The sequence below is a fragment of the Tenrec ecaudatus genome, chromosome 3, assembly GCF_050624435.1.
Source record: "Tenrec ecaudatus isolate mTenEca1 chromosome 3, mTenEca1.hap1, whole genome shotgun sequence".
NCBI lineage: Eukaryota > Metazoa > Chordata > Mammalia > Afrosoricida > Tenrecidae > Tenrec > Tenrec ecaudatus.
The window spans coordinates 118,889,396-118,906,467 of NC_134532.1; the positions used below are offsets into that span (position 1 = coordinate 118,889,396).

At 49.7% G+C, this 17,072-nt stretch overlaps 1 protein-coding gene across 4 annotated transcripts in view; it reads right to left on the minus strand.

Moving 5' to 3' along the window:
* Positions 1–4,164: 4,164 nt before the first annotated feature.
* Positions 4,165–17,072, minus strand: part of NFKB1 (nuclear factor kappa B subunit 1) — a 143,677-nt gene continuing 130,769 nt past the window's right edge. For 2 of the 4 annotated variants that reach the window (XM_075543986.1, XM_075543984.1), the window contains 6 exons: positions 16,967–17,069; positions 14,078–14,202; positions 12,670–12,736; positions 12,149–12,321; positions 11,007–11,184; positions 4,166–5,004 (listed from right to left, as the gene is read on the minus strand). In XM_075543986.1, coding sequence (XP_075400101.1) covers positions 4,844–5,004; positions 11,007–11,184; positions 12,149–12,321; positions 12,670–12,736; positions 14,078–14,202; positions 16,967–17,069 — 807 coding nt within the window. In that variant the 3' untranslated portion in view covers positions 4,166–4,843. Of the gene's footprint in view, positions 5,005–7,860; positions 7,992–11,006; positions 11,185–12,148; positions 12,322–12,669; positions 12,737–14,077; positions 14,203–16,966; positions 17,070–17,072 lie in introns of those variants that run through there. The other 2 variants (XM_075543983.1, XM_075543985.1) reach the window with 2 other exon arrangements.

Here is a 17,072-nt window from a genome sequence, read left to right on the forward strand (position 1 = left end):
ACTCAGAGATGACTGGGGAAAAGGCCTTTCTGCCTGTCTCCTAAAAGCCACAGCTTTGGAAACTGGAGGACCGGTTCCACTCTGGCCACCCAGGGCCACCCTGGAGCAGGGGCATCACAAGGTTAATGGCAGGAGGTGTCACCTATGCAATAAACAATGGAAGGAAGGCCACTACATCCTCGACCCCGCCTAAGTATGCCCCCTATCCTCAAGGGATGTTGTTGTTAAGGGCCACGGAGCTGGGTCCAACCCACAGAGACCCTCTGCACAAAGCCATGGCACACTGCCATATCCCGCACCGTCCTCACAATGGTTCCTCTGCAGCCACCGTGTCGGTCCATCTCCCTGAGGACCTTCCTCTTTTTCGCTGCTCCTCTACGTTACCAAGCATGATGGCCTTCTGGTAATATGTCCAAAGCATGTAGGATGAACTCTCACCAGCCTCTGGCTGTATTGCTTACAAGGCAGACTGATTTCTCTTTAACAGTCCACGGGTACTCACAAGATTCTGCTCCAGCACCACGATTCAAATGCCTCAATTCTTCTTGGGTCTTTATTCAATGTCCCACTTTCACTTGCATGTGAGGCAAGGGAAAACACCCTGGCTTGGGTCAGGTGCAAGTTAGTCCTCAAAGTACCATCCTTGCTTTTCAATATTCTAAACGGGTCTCGTGTAGCAGTGCATTCCTCTCTCTTGACCGCTGCTTCCACGAGCACTGATTGCAGATGTAAACAAGACAAATCCTTGACAACTGCCACCCTTTCTCCATTTATCATGATGTTACCTACTGGTCAAGTTGTGATGACTTTGTTCTTCTTGGCATTAAGTTGTAATCAAAGGAGGAGGGAAAGAGAAAATCAATGGGCAGGAAATTGTAGTTTCTAGGATTGGTGCTAATGTTTCCAGCAGAGCGGTCAGGACCACAGGGAGGAGGTGCTCTCCTAACGTGGAGGCTTAAAGACAGAACCTGGATGATCAGCCTAAGGGATCTGTAAGGTCCTATCCAACCCTCTATTCCGTGATTGTAAGAATTCAAATGGAATTTTAGTTTCACCCTCTAGACTTTTCTGTTTCCCCAAGTCCACTACCTGCAAAAATACCAACTAGAAAAAATAATCCCCCCAAAAATGCAAAATAAGGAGAGCGAGCAACCAGTAATCTACAGGCCTTGAATATTTGAGCATCTCGGGGGAAATAGTCATTTTAAGGAACCAACATGTCCTCTTAAAACTCTCTGAAGTCTCATCTTTTTAAAGATTTGTCTTTCCCCCCTCCTTTAAACTACAGTATCGTTTCTTCCTAGGACAAGAAACATTGAAGAATTGGCTTTGGAATCAGCCCTGACTTGAATATTGTGTATTTCATATTTAGACCTCCTGCTTCCGTATTGCAAGCTGCAGTGACATACTCCTCGGGATGCCGTAACAGTTTTGTAGAACTCATACATCCGAGAGAGCAGGCCGATAAGGACTGCTCAGATCTGGCTGGTCCCTCTTCCCCCCTCCTCTCGCTACATGCAGAATGCCTGTGCCACCAACGACGGAGCAGGGAGAGGGACTCAGGTGGCGGGCGACCGCAGCGGCAGGGCTTCCCTCGGCTGCAAAAGGGGGACTGCTGATACTGGAAAAGTCAAGGCCGTGCCTGCTGAGTATCCAAACCTTAAAAGAGGACCCGAGTTCTGAGGAGCTATTTTTAAACGGCTTCCTGCTGCTAGGCAAGCTTTATGGGAAGGTTTATTTCCGGCCCATTGTCATTTTTCCCCCCTCCACCTGCCCTCCCGCATTCTTTTTGGTATTTATCCCCATCTGCTGGTGCATTAGGAAAGAGACACCTTACACACGGATGCACACAGTGTTGCTAAGCTTGGTGTTAGAGCACCATGCCGAGGTTCAGGCCAGAACTGAGATCTGGGAGGAGAAAGGGGAAGTCTCTGGAACCGAAGAGAAACAGGGCTCCCTATTAAGTAAGCGAGATGTTATTTTTAGTCCCAGCATGAGCAGTTTTGCTCTTCTTCCTCAAGTCAGCTTCTCTTTAAAGTGAATTTCTGGTATGGCCACCGGTCTGATCAGAAACCCAGAGAATGATGACAATTCACACCACATCTGGGACTTAAAGCATCCATCATTGTTTGATGTGCTCACGAGTTGCGGTTGGAGCAGGGCTGAGCACCGTGGCTTACCTCGGGGGCCCCAGAGCATCGGCAGAGGCAGTCTGGAGTCGAGAGGGAGCCTCTTAGAGGCGCGCACACACCCGAAGGACTACTCACACACGCATCTACAGGTGACGGAGATGGCCCAGGGAAGGCAGCTGGCAGGATATATGGCCGTCTCTCTGTGCGGCCACTTGGCTTCCTTAGGACAGAGTAAGTGTTTCCAAGGAGCAACCCAGCAAGAGTAGACAGAAGTTGCTCCACACTTTGTGACCCGACCTGGGAAGTTACTTACCCCATATGTTAACACTTGTCCCGGGACCAGTAGGACTCAGACCCCTAACCCTCAGTGAGGAGTGCCAACATCTTGCTCTACGAAGAGCATTTGGGATGGGAGAGCTTGCTTCGGCCAGCGGGAAATTAGTTCTTTGTTACCGAGAGGAATTTGCAGAAGTATGGAGGGAGGGGCTTGTTTAAGGGCTAAGGGAGAAAAAGGGTTATATTTATAATGGAAACAACTTACAAAAACTGGAATAATTGGGGTGGGGCAGTAAAGAAACAGTAGTGTAATTGAAAATAGAATTTTCTAAAATAAACCACACCCAACATCTTTATTTGGGACGCAACAACATCTTTATTTGGGATGCACTGTAAAATGAAGAACCTAAACTATTTCTACCCCAGACGAGAGAATGCCTCACTGCGGATCTTTGTACTTCAAGGTTATTCAGAGACAATGTCTTGCATTTCTAGTTGCGGGTTTATTTTTGTTTTGTTGTTTCTGAAAATTATTTGATTAAAGGAGGATAGTGGGAATTTAGCTTGATTTACCCTGCCCCAAAGTGATAACCAGATGGAACATCTAATTTTGAATAGACATCTTTTTCTTCAGCAATTTGAAATTTCCCTTCATCAACTATTCAATCCAACATACCGTGGGGTCCAGTTCTAGACTCAATTATTTTTCTCAGCTTTCTCTTCTACCATAATAATACCCCAACACAGGAACTTTGGAGTTAAGACACGGATTCAGAAGCTGCCTACAACTTACCCCATTTGAACTTTGTGTTTCATTCTGTTGACCGAGGTCAGTCATTTTACATACCTCCTTGCGTATGTTCAAGCTTCAGTGACTTGCTGTGCTGTGCAAATCTTCTCAGTAGAGTTCATGGCACCTGCACAGGCCAGGTGCTCTGGGAAGCAGACCAGAAGGTGAAGGAAAGTGTGCGGGAAGATGACATGGAAACACCCTTGAGATTGACACCTGTGGAAGGGAAAGGCAAGCAGCCCACCCCATCACCTCAGCTCACCTCGTGGGGGAAACCTGGGGCTCAAGCAGCCTTTCGGAGCTGTTCTGATAGGACATCTTTATACACTCACATGGATCAGTCACTGCAGGGGGCCACTGTGGAAATGGGCATGACCTGGGATGAGGTGGCTCTGTGTAGCTGAAGCAATCCTGAAGGAGTGGCCGAGCAGAGGCTCCTTGCAGCGTGAATTTCTAGTAGCGGAGGCTGACAGTGAACAAGTCCTCTGTTATAAAGGCATCTTGGCTGCACATTGCATGTCCACCACACCACCTCATTCAAACACGTCAGCGTTTCCCTCTTCTTTATTCTCAACGCTTTGAGTAATGAGCACTCCAGCCAGGCTTCATGTTGGGAGGTTCCTGGTCTGAGACCCTCCTGTATGCTGAAGCTTCAACACTTCGTGCTCCATGACAGTTTCGAGACAATGGTAAGGAGTATTTTTGTGAGCTACAGGTGAGGGTCCAGCTAGCGAGCCTAAATGAGATGAGCCGGCCAAGGATTCGACAAATGGAACACTTCCAATATTGGTCTAAAACAGACTCAACATTTTTTTCATACCTTAAAATATTTCCATTTCTGGAATCCTAAAGGAGAATTTGAATGGGATGGATAACCAGCCGAGGGAAAGGCCCCCATGATTGTTATGAATCATCTTAGAAAAGGATTGGCAGAGAGCAAACCAGGTGAGGTCAATAATTTGCTTTTCCTTTTATTATAAAAGTAAAATAAAAAATAGCATTTATAAATCCAACATTTTTCCTTAAAGTATTTGATCTAAAAAACATATTTACAATAGCAAAATGCAGAAAAGGGGGGAAAGACCATTTTCAGCACTGATTGTAACCATGTTTAAATATTGACATGTACATCTTTCCAAATCACTGAGATAACCACATTGGGAAAAGCAGTAAGCCTTTTTTATTGTACACTGAGTGCCTGCCACTTAAAAACATCCCCTTTCTTTAACCTTAATCTGAAAGCACACCTGTACTGCGGACAGCTAGGGGGGGCTCTGGGTGGGGACTCTGACAACTAGTAATGACAGTGGGGACGCAGCAGAGGGACAGCAGCAGTGACGACAGGAAGCAAATGGAATCCAATGGCAGCTTGTGAAGCTCAAGAAGCCATCTCCTCCCCAACGATGCTTCAGTCCAGCCGAGTGCTGTGCTTGCTAGAGACTGACTACCTGTAAGCGAACTGAAATAAGAATCATGGAAGAACCAAGAAAGGAAGCCAATTTAGAACTTGGCCTTGAATGAGATCCAGAGTGATTCGGGCTGGCTGGTTTTCCTCTGAGCACCTCTGGATACACTCTGCAGTTCCTGCTCGTGACAATGCCGTGGAATTGCTTTGGTTTGCACAGTGGGGGACATCGCCAGCGGGTTACACGTTGCCTTCTATGGAGCCTTGCTGCCCGTAGTCACGGGGCAGTTTGTTCAGAGTTAGCACTGCGCTGCTGCCCGTCAGCGAGTCCGTGAAGCTGAGCTTGCGGAAGGAGGTCTCCACGCCACTGTCACAGATGCTTTCGTTGTCCGGGAGCTCATCTGAGGGGAGAGAGCTCAGGGTCACCAGGGCATGGCTGGGGCAAGGCACAGGCAGCGCTCTCACTCACCTCACCAATCTCCCTGCTGCCAAGCCAGTTCCCACTCACTGTGACCCTCTAGGCAGTGTAGAACTGCCCCTGTGGGTTTCTGAGACAGTAACTCTCTACAGGAGTAGCAAGCTCCGTCTTTCTCCCTTGGCTTGCTGGTGGTTTCGAACTGTTGACCTTGTGGTTAGCAGCGCACTGCGTGACCACCACACCACCAGGGCTCCCGCACGTCTTGCACTCCCTATCGAATCCAAAGTCACTCCCACTGAGTTGAGTTTGACTCTGGCTGGCCTCCCATTGGGATTTGAAAGGCATCTGCAGAGGAAATCACCCCCCCTCCCAACCCTCCGCGCCTTCCACAAGTCACCACGTCCCTCCATGCAGCTCCCTGCTCTTCCCGTGGAGGAAGGAGCAGAAACAGTCATGTCATTGTACCCGTTCTGACTTTCACATCAACCAATCAATTCCTATGATCATATACTACTGATCTATGAACTGGGGCGAGATCACCACATGGGCGTACCTTTCCACTGGAATCGAGCTGTCATGGGTGGGAGAGTGTCACCCCAAATTCGAGTCCTTATGGAAGTGCAGAATGGGGAACTGGATCTTTGAGATGCGCTTGCTCACAAGTAGGGGTTACTGGGCTAGAGTGGGCCCTACAGAAGAGCAGACTTGGAAATGGAGACGCAGAAGAGACTTGGCCACACACACACACATGCGTGCGCGCGCGCGCGCGCACACACACACACGGAAGACAGTCATGTGAGGATGGACCCTAGGGGAGGCCATGACAAGCCGAAGGGCCCCAAGGCTTGCCAGCAATCTCAGGGTGCTAGTCAGAGCCCAGAGCGGAGTCTTTCCCCGGAGGGAGCCTGGATGGCCCTGCTGGTGTCTTGATCTTGAACTTCTGGTTTGCAGAATGGGGGAGAAAGAACTTGGTGAGAGAGAAAGTGTACTGCTTTAAACCGCCCCGTTTGGGGTGCCTTGTGATTGCAGCCCGAGGGAAGTGAGGCCCAGTTAGCCTTAGTTTGATCAGAAGCCTTCCTGAATATTCTCGACTCAAAGCGTACCATTTTTTCTTTTCTTAGAAATTAGATGTATTTTTTTTTCCGACCACTGAATTACCTACTTAGCTGGGGAAATTGCTGAGCTTAGGCAAAATAAATTGGTGACAGAAGTAGGAACTGGAAACAAGGTCTCTCCATGGTCTCGTATGCTATTACGCCCTCTCCACTGCCACGAACACACGTGGGTAGCAGAACATACAGTGCGTTTGTTTGATGACACTGAGCCAACATGGGGGACTCAGCTCCGATTCCCCTTGTTAGAGAAGGGGCGTTACAATTCTGAGCAATGCCAGTGATGTCTTACCCAGAGAGAGTGCATGCCCAGCGAGACAGAAGTGCAACATACACACAAACGGTACATGTGCTGTGTGCTTACATGTTACATTCTAACATCGGAATATTACATTAGCATGGCCACTGACTCCTAATTCCTGAATTTATACAACCCACCAAGGTTGTTTTTTTTAACTATTTAATTTGTGGTAGGAACTGTAAAGTACTTTGAAAAAACTGTAAATTAAGGACTTGGGTCCCCCCTGTCCCCCATGCTGCGAGTACTGACTGGTTTCTTTGGGTATTTGTGTGTTGGGGACAGCAGGCCATGAGAATCAAGAAATTGGGTCATTTTCCTGATGGACACGGTGGACTTTGGGACCAGGGCATGGTGCCCCAACAGACTGGACTGGAAAACACTCCTAAGGGCCAACGAACGATCCTTGAACTGACTACAAGCCTTTCTTTCTTGATGTGTTTTGTTTTGTTCTTTGTCAGTGGTTTGTTGTTGTTGTTTTGTTGTATACTGTTGCTTTGTTTTCCTCTGTCTTGTTTTTGTGCATGTTATTATCTCCACAGGTCTGTCTAAATAAGATAGGCTGGATGAACTATCTGGAGGAAAAACAATGGGACCGACAGTTCTGGGGGGACTTGGGATAGGGGGAGGTGGGGGGTAAGGAAGTGGTGTTAACAAACCCAGGGACAAGGGAACAACATGGGATCCAAATTGGTGGTGAGGAGGGTGTGGGAAGCCTGGTAGGGCATGATCAAGGGTAAGGTAACGTAACGAAGAGGTATAGCTGTAACCCAGGTGGGGACGGAGCATGCTAGTGGGGCAGGAGGAAGGTCAAGGGAAATAGAGGAAAGAGCTAGGAGGCAAAGGGCATTTATAGAGGTCTAGACAAAGACATGTACATGCAAATATATATGAGGATGGGGAAATAGATCTATGTGCCTATATTTATAGGTTTAGTATTAAGGTGGCGGAAGGACCTTGGGCCTCTACTCAAGCACTCCCTCAATGCATGAATACTTTCTTCTATTAAATTGGCATTCTATGATGCTCACCCTCCGGACACAACCTCTGAAGACAAAGCGGTGAAGAAAGCTGATGGTGCCCGGCTATCAAAAGAGACAGCATCTGGGGTCTTAAAGGCTTGAAGATAAACAAGCGGCCATCTAGCTCAGAAGCAACAAAGCCCACATGGAAGAACACACCAGCCTGTGTGATCACGTGGTTCCGAAGGGATCAGTTATCAGGCATCAAAGAACAAAATATCGTATCATTGGGTGCACACCTCCATGATACGATCGCTGAGGACAAATGGGTGGCTAAGCAAATGTGGCGAAGAAAGCTGATGGTGTCCGCTTTCTGGGGTCTTAAAGGCTTGAAGGTGAACAAGCAGCCATCTAGCTCAGAAGCAACAAAGCCCACATGGAAGAAGCACACCAGCCTGTGCGATCACGAGGTGTCGAAGGGATCAGGTATAAGGCATCATCAAAAAAAAAAATCTTACCATCGTGAATGAAGGGGGAAATGCAGAGTGGAGACCTAAAGCCCATTTGTCGGCCAATGGAGATCCCCTCCCAGAGGGGTCTAGAGAAGGAGATGAGTCAGTCAGGGTGTGATGTATCACTGATGAAGAATAGAGCTTTCCTCCAGTTTCTAAATGCTTCCTTCCCCCCGGCCCCCCACTACCATGATCTGAATTCTACCTTGCAAATCTGGATAGAGCAGAGGCTGTACACTAGTGCAGATAGGAGCTGGAGGCACAGGGAATCCAGGGTGGATGATACCTTCAGGACCCGGGGTGTGAGGGGTGATACTGGGAGAGTAGAGGTTGAGTGGGTTGGAAAGGGGGAACCAATTACAAGGATCTACATGTGACCTCCTCCCTGGGGGACGGACAACAGAAAAGGGGGTGAAGGGAGATGCCAGTTAGGGCAAGATATGACAAAATACTAATTTATAAATTATCAAGGGTTCATAAGGGAGGGGGGAGCAGGGAGGGAGGGGAAAAAAGATGACTTGGTGCAAAGGGCTTAAGTGGAGAGCAAATGCTTTGAAAATGATGAGGGCAAAGAATGTACAGATGTGCTTTATACAATTGATTTATGTATATGTATAGATTGTGATAAGAGCTGTATGAGTCCCTAATAAAATGTTTTAAAAAAGAAAGTACTCATGCATGTATATATTTGCTAAATTGTTTTAAATAGCTGCAGTACTTAATAAAAGTAGAATATGGGGGGGGGGGGAGGAAAGTGTTTCTCACAGTGAAGCCTGCCCTGGGGGGAGGTGCCATAGTCACCAAGCTGGAAAGGTAAGGAAGCTCCAGCCAGGTGAAGGGCTGTTCTGAGAAGCAACGGCCTTAAGGCCTTAAGGACTCCTGAGCAGGGAGATGAGAAGAACCTCTTGGGAACTGATAGACAGTTGAGTGGGAGGAAGAGGGTATTACAGTGATGTTAAAGACAGAGAAATAATCGTGCCTCTACTGTTCACTGCTTTATCAAAGCCTCCCACAGTGCCAGGCACCCAGGAAGGGGCTGTGAATAAAGGAATGAGTGGGGGGAAGGGCAACAGTGCTGTAGATTTTAAACGGCTTGCTCCCGCTGCTGTGCCAAGATGGCTTGAAGGAAGGTAGAGAGAACGGCCAGAGGGAGGCCAGTGAGGAGCTGTTGCCGAAGATGAAGGTTCACACAGAGGGGAGGAGTCCTTGGCGGATGAGACGTGGGGTGGGTAGAGCAGGTACGTTGTCATGGGTAATTCGGAGACTTCTGCCTTAGCCAGCTCGAGGCAGGTAGTAACCCATCATGGCCAATATTGAGTTTGTGTGGGAGTTTCAGGACTTGGTTTTGGGTGCTGTGACTTCACAAGGGAAGCATGGAGGTGGTTGTGAACGTGACCTACACAGGAGAGGCTATAAGGTCAAGGTCAGAGGACATGCAAATGAGGCTTGAAGTGATGCTTTGAAGTAGGAGGAAGTGGTTTGGGGGCTGTGCCACCCTTGAGAAGGGCTGAGAGGGTGAACAAAAGGGATGATGGGACCAGGTAACCTGGTTGTTAAGGGTCATCAGGGTGCCACGGTGGGGACGGACCTTCACCTGCTGGGGAAGGTGTCCCACAGAGAACAGAAGTGAAGAGGAGAAAGAAGAGCTCTGGAGCCCTCTTCTGAGAAGCGATGAGGCTACAGTGGGGCACCGAGCTCCTGGGCTGTCACTGGGGGAGGAAGGGATGTGTGTTTAGATTTGAAAGAAGAGGGGAGCTACAGCCTGCTTGGCGAGGGCATCCTGTGGGTTGGGAGGAACTGCTGGTAGGACGGACAGAGAGGGCTACAAAGTCTAGGAGCTAGGGCCTGGATCAGAGGGCTGGGCCCGGCGGGCGAAAGGATGTCTTCAAAGGGAGTTCAGACATCGAACCCACTGAAACCAGATGCCAGGCAGCCGGGCAGGCACCGGCAACCGTGAGCTGGCTGGTCGACGGTGTGGAAATAGGAGGGTGTGTGTTGTTTCCGTATTCCCCAAGGCTATGGCGTGAGGGCAAGAGCCCTGGGTGAGTGAGGAGAGCGCAGGGGCTTTGGGAGCTTATCAAGAAAGCAGGAAGCAGTTTGTTATGGTTTGATTTATGTCCCTCCAGCACTCTGCCCCCGACCCCAAATGTATTGTAAACCTACCTACCCTTTCTGCCTGGTGGTTATGATTCCACCTGGGAGCGGGCTGTCTTTGGTAAGTGAATGAGGCAGCGTTAGTGGAGGGTGTACTTTGAGTCCATTTCCTGTGAGGTATGAAGTAAACTAAACAAGTGAGCCGAGCCAAGACCCAGTAAGACAGACGCCAAGAGACCTGGAGATCTCCGAGGGACCCAGGGATCAGAGCTGGAGAGACCAGGGCTTTCTTCCGGAGCCCAACCAGACAGAAAGCCTGCCCTGTCTACACCTATTGCCTGGAATTCCATTTCCTGCCTCCTGAACTGTGAGAAAATCAACGTCTGTTGTTGACAGCCAGCCATGCTCAGCAGTTGCTGCTATGGCAGTCCTCGATAAAGAAGGACGCTGCTGTGTAGAGTGTGAGGACAGGATTCTGTGAACTTAGGGGCGGCTTGAAAAAGGCTGTGGGAAAACTCTACTATCTTTTAATGCCACAACCTCTTTGAAGACCCCCCCACCCCCGTGTTGAAGCTACTGGGCGGCACTAAGAGTCCCTTCCACTTGGGTGCATGCTTTCCAGGTGGGAGGGGACCCAGACAGCTAATGGTAAGTGGGAGGAGCCAGGAGAAGGTGCCTAGGGAGGAGGCCGTGGGACTGAAGGGACAGGCAAAAAACACAGGATCAGCCCCAACTCCCCGGGCATTCATCCTGCTTCCACAAACTGGGGAGAGTGTTTCCTCTCTCAGCTCTCCCTTGCCATTGAAGAGAATTGATGAAATAAGATTTACCTTAACCATTTGTTTTTATGATACAAAGTGAATCTAAGGAAATGCGGTGTCTATGCCACTGCTCACCCCAATAGCAGTGTCGGGGCAGGCAGGAGGTGGAGCCCAGGGGCCTGGGAGTAGACGGACACAGAGGACAGTTTATCCATTCGGGAGGCACTGCTGGCTCTTTGCCCTTACCGAGGTGCTGCCTGGTGGAGGGTGAGAGAGGCGGCGAGCGGGTCTGAGAGGGCGTCTTCCTGGAGCTGGGGGTGGCCCTGCCTGAGCTGGAGAAAGCCGCCTGGATGACATCAATGGCTTCCGTGTAGCCCATCTGTTTGAGGGCCTCCAGCAGCTCCTGCACCGTCCCTCCGGACACCTGCAAGGAAGAGAGCAAGGATGCCCTGTGCTCAGACCCCCGGGCGCGGAGCACTCCCCCCACTGCAGACTGGGGACCCCCGGCATTGCGTCCCTACCATTCCCCTTGCCTGTGCTGTCTCCTACACACACACACACACACACACACACGGGGGAGAGGGCGGGGAGAGCCAGTAGGTTCTGGAAAGGCCAGGGCAGAGTGATTACGATCCTGTTTCGGCTCGGACATCACTCAGGGTCGCGCAGAGAAGTCGCTTTCAGTGCGCAGAGAGAAAGGAACTGCGACAGCGGACCTCTACTTACAGCAGCGGCTCTCCACCTTCCTCACGCCGCGGCCCTTTCATACAGTTCCTCATGTTGGGGTGAACCCCAACCAGAACATGATTTTCACTGCTAGGTCATCACTGTCAGTTTGCTACTGTTATGAACTGGGCCACCCTGTGAAAGGGTTGTTCGACCCCGAGGGGTCGCGACGCACAGGTTGAGACCCGCTGACCTAAGAGTGAAGCGGAGGCAGGATCCCTGGGTAAGCAGAAGCCCTGAGAAGCACCGAGGGACGAGAGCAAACACTGTTTCCTTCTCAGAAACAGAAGCATCTCCAGGCTAGAGCGCTGCTGGAAGTCACTGCACTGAGCAATGACGGCATGCCCTGACACACGGCGAGATGTCTTTTTCGGGGAAAAGCAGACCAGTGTGTTAACGTCCCTCTCTCCCCAGGGATCAAAGTTCTGTGGCAATCCAGCCCCTCAAAGGAGTATTTTCTGTGGGACTCTGGGGAGATCTCAAAGCACATGAAAATACCCTGTTCAGGAAGGTGGGCTCCTATCCTGGATGCCTCACCCTCCCGGGCTTTAGTCAGGCTCTGGGTTCTCTCAGCTAAAGGAGTGGGAAGGGGCTACGGCCGGGCCAGGGATGGCCAGAGGAAAGTCAAATCAAAACAGTCCAATACGCAGACGACGGGTCACCTCGTAGTTATCCATGAGAGTTTTTGAAGGAGCAGGGCTCAGCCGGAAGGCATTGTTAAGTATCCCCAGACCCAATTTCTGTGCCAAGGTGGCCCAGTTTTTGTCTGGATCTGGAATTTCCAGCAACTTGTAGAGCTGCAGCTTTGCACCTTCAGTCAGCTGTTTCATGTCTCCTGAAGGGAACAAGGAGGAAACACGTCTGTCATCCCCTCCCAGGGACACCGCACGGACCGACCGTTGCTACGCTGCTCTCCCTCCACCTCCCAAATGGAAGCAATCAAGCTCAGGACTTGAATGTTGGCAGAAGCCCAGCTGAGTAGCAGCAAGCAGCCTGTCGCTTGAGCAGATGAAAACGGGAGATGCTCTTTGGTGCCCCACTAGGATCTGGTGATCCGGCAACCAGCAACCGTGCTTCTCGCGGTCAGCCCGGGGTCATGGCAGGCCCTTGCTGTCGGGCGACAATGAGTCGATCCCAGGGAGACAACACTGGTTAAGAGAACTAGGGTTCTATCAGGACCCACCTTGTGGCAGGGAATCATCAGATGTAAACTCTGACTCATATGGCTTCCCATTTAATATGTCAAAAACCTGTTGGAACGGAAAATAGGGGAAAAGATTACACATGGTTCGGACCACCAGGGTCACCTGTTTCTTTGTGATAAATCACTCAGTATGTCCTTCTTAGGCGACCTAGTCACCAAGGAAGGAGGAGCGGACAAGAGGGTCAGTACCATCACCAGGCGCACGTGCACCCTGTGGGGGTGCTGGAGCACGGGAGTTGTGCTTTGCTCCACAGGAACTGCCCGAGGCGGGTAGTGGGAGATTCGGTCCCAAGGCTCTTCTGAGGGACAAAGGCAGCCAGGCCACCAAGTCAGTTATCGCTTGGTCAAAGGGTAGTTGGTCAAGGTGTTCCCCTGAGAGCTGAGCCTCCTCAAAGCTATGAAACTCTGTTCCCCGAATTGGCCCCTCCTCCCTACCTAAAGGTTTATGACAATGAACACTATCAACTTGCTCACAAGGTGGCCACAGGCTTACAAGCTTTGGGGCAATCCCCCTAGTGTAATATACAGTTTAACTGAGGGGCGAGTACAATCTTGAAACAAAAACAAACACAAAACCAGGGGAGGAATTTTAGGCTGAGCTACAGAGGCCGTTCTTTCTGAGGTGGCTTCACTTTGGCTAACCTTGTAGAGACAGCAAGCGATCACTGAAGTAGGTTACCTTTCTATGCTTTGTGAGGAGGCCGGTGCGGGCCACGACATGAGGTGCTCAAAAGGGAGAACCACATGGTCTCTCCACCAGGTTATTCGGCGGAAAACAAAGGCCTGGAAGAAGCCACAGGTGGATGTGGAGCAGCACTGGCCCCCGAGAAATCAATTTTGTTTTGCTGGACACGTGCGTGCTACCCATCCACCGCCTTTGGCTTTTCTCCTTGGGCCAGGAAGACCTAGTCACCGTCTTTATATTTAGCTCTCAGTCAGTGGAGCTCCGATCAGGACTTTAACTCTAGTCGTTCTGTTAAGGTTGACTGACATGCTCCGAGGGATTCCCGTTGTCGTGTTCTGTGCAGAAATCACCAGCCTCCGTGCCGAGCAAACCATGACACTTCCCCTAACTTCGGAAACCGAGGTGGTCACCACTCTGGTGTGAGTTCAGGATGGAAACTCTTCTGTGAATCATCCGTCTTCTCTATTCTAGCCCTCTCTCAAATCTGCACTCTGATCTGATGAGGCCGCCAGACCTCAGCTGACCCAGATCTTTCAGGGATGTGTTTTTCAAGAGTGATACGGCTCTTGACAATAAAGACTCCCTTAAAAATAATAGCCATGTTCTTTGGGGAAACTAGAGATCCAGGGAGACTATCTGTTTGTACCTTCCTGAACCTTTAGCTCCTTTAGGGGCAGCCACACGGACTGGGGAAGCACTCACCTGCCAGTTGGCAGCCATATCTAAAGGTGTAGTTCCAGGCACGACCCCTTCGTCCTCTCCATCCCTTTCCCACGAGTCCTCCAGGTCATAGAGAGGCTCAAAGTTCTCTACGAGAGGGTCTGCTCCTGTCCAATCAAGGCAAAAAGCATTCGGTCAACTCAGACCTTGTTTCCTTTCAATCCCCTGCTGGAGTCGGACTTGCAATGGCAAAGCCCAGCAGCTATCAGAGGCCATGGCATGGCTAACTTTTAATCTACCCATCATGCTTCCACTGGAATACCCAGAAAGCTTCTTTTAATTATAATTCATTTGGACTCTGGGGATGTTTTAGGATATCCTAGATGTCTGAGGACATTATTACAAGAACAGAAGACTGAGTTTCATATTTATCTCCCTAGGATTTCTCCAACTGAACGGCACCTCTCTAGTCTGGGGGTGGAGGGGCAGCAGTTTATGGGGACGAGGCAGACCCCGCGGGATAAAAACCCTCAATGTTCAAATGTGCAAAGGCAAGCACACATTTCTCAGCCTCTTCTTTCACTGCAAAAAAGAGCAAACCTGACTGATGTCCGGAAACAAAAGGTCAGTTTTATTCCTAGGTCCAACCTTGATCTTTACACACACAAGACAAACCACCACCAACCGACCGACCACACAAAACAATTCTGCTAGGATGTGTAGCTGACGACAAGCTGGGGCTGCTAGCTCTTGGGAAATCTTGTGTGTTCTTGCGCCTCCAGAAAGAAAACACTAAGGAACCTCAAAGATTAGATCAGAGTTACTTCTCAAAGGCTAAGGAAGCGCTTTAATGTTGAACTTGGTATCGACTGGGTGATAATATTGTCAGCGCACGCTTTGGGGAAGATTACCTCCTTTGCATATTGCTGGGAGAACATTTGATTTGTGTCACCTTGAGCAGTAGGAATGTCTAATGAAAGGCAAAGATCTTGGTGTGGTAGCTTTATTGCACTTTCCAGTCCGGGACTGATCTAGGACACAGGCAATTTAACCGATCTACAGGATGGGGAGCTAAGCTACACTTGTTCCTAGACCTAAAGGGCACTTTCTCATGATTCTGGGCACGGAAGTAGGCTGTCCATCCGAGTTTATTGATCCTTATGTTGGAGAAGGTGTTTCTTGCTAGCCTTTCATAGGACTCTGGCAGCATTTCTTAATTGTGACAAACGACTCACAGACTGACTCATGCCGCTCTCATCAGAGCCTCTCATCAAAACAAAGGTTCCGTTTGACAAAGGCGAAAAGGAAAGGCTGCTGCGTGGGAGGATGTGATCTACTTTGTTGCCCTAACGAAGAAGCTCCTACATCTTCCCGGCACGATTTTGTTTTCATTGTTTACACACACTGAACTATGCGCACACATGGACATGTGTTCACTCCAATAACAAGAATCAGTTACATATATGAAGCACACCTATCGATCTACAACACATGTGCCAATGCCACGTCTTTCATTGATGTCTTTTAGTGACATCAATGGCATGAATCACGCGGGGCAGTCAGCACACACAATCTTCGCCAGAGTTCCCTCATCATCCACAGCAATGCACTGCTTCCTCTACACTGGCCTTTTGATTTTTCCTATACGTGAGATCGTGCCCTAGCTGTCCTTTCGTGATGGACTTATCTCGCCCAGCATACTGGGTTCAAGATTTATTTGTGTTACAGGGTGCACTAGGATTCTTTCTATGCATGAGTTGACTTTTTTCAAGGTGGTATTTTAACTCCCTCTATTTTCTTGAATTGATGAAGCATTTCTCTTTGAAACCATTAAATAAGAAACAACATTTAAATCAAATATCAGAGCAGGCTTGAGATACTAATTCCATTAGGCAATTGTTGCTGTTACTGCTCTCAACACGCAAGGCACTGGCGATCCAAGGCCGAGCAGTACAAGCCCTGTGCACATCACACGGTTTGCAGGAGGGTTTGGTGGAATAGCATCTGCACACTGGCAGGCTTCATAGCAAAGAGAAACAAGGTAGAGAGAACAGCGTCTGGAATTTCAGATTGGCCGGTCCTGATTCACCGCTCTTACACCCATTCCTCTGACTCTGGGCCAAGGTGAGGATGATGACGGCAACCTTTATCTCCAAGAGTGTGGGAATTCAATGAGACGGTGCATGTAACGTACTGGCTGTCGTGCTTAGTTTACAATAGAGGCGATACAAAAACAAAGCAAACTCTTTGCCCAGTCGATTGATTCTGATTTCTACCGACTCTTGCGGGCAGAGTAGAACTGCCCCATAGGTTTTCCCAATCTCTACGAAAGCATAGTGGCACATCTTTCTCCCTCCAAGTGGCCGGTGGATTTGAACTGCCGGCCTTTTTGGTTAGCAGCTGAGCGCTAGGTCAATGTACACCAACCACTTTTATTCTGGCCCCTTGAGCATAATTAATTGAACGCAATGCATGACAAACCTGCTTCTTGTAACATCAACTCCCAAGAGACCTTTCTTGTAAGAGGAAGTCTTTAAATTATTTCATATAACAAGCAGTCCCTCCTCCCCCTCCCTCTGGTGACTTCAGCCACCAGCAGCCCCGGACATGGCATTTTTTCCTGACTGTGTGAGATGGGTACTGCCCCTGATCTCCTCGCTGAGGAATTCAAGCCAACTTAACGAAGCGGCCTTGTCACTGGATTTGAGCTCAGCAACGAAACGCTGATAGAAGCAAAGCTGACAAGGAAGACAATCACCACGTGGAGGCCTACATAGCAGCGCAAATGCGATCTGCCCTGTCGTGTTTTACCCATGCCTTTCGGCGTCAGGTCTGCAGCTTAAAGCAGGGGCATGACAGCTCTACTCCTTGCGCTACATGGGGCTAGCCTTCCTGGTGACGCCTCCCACTGAGGAGGCCGGGCCGCCTTACCTGCTGCTTTGAGAAGAGCTGCCAGCCGTGTGGACCCTCTGCCGGCCGCTATGTGCAAGGGTGTAGTTCCGTCAAAGGTGGTACTGTCGACCTGGGCATCACCCTA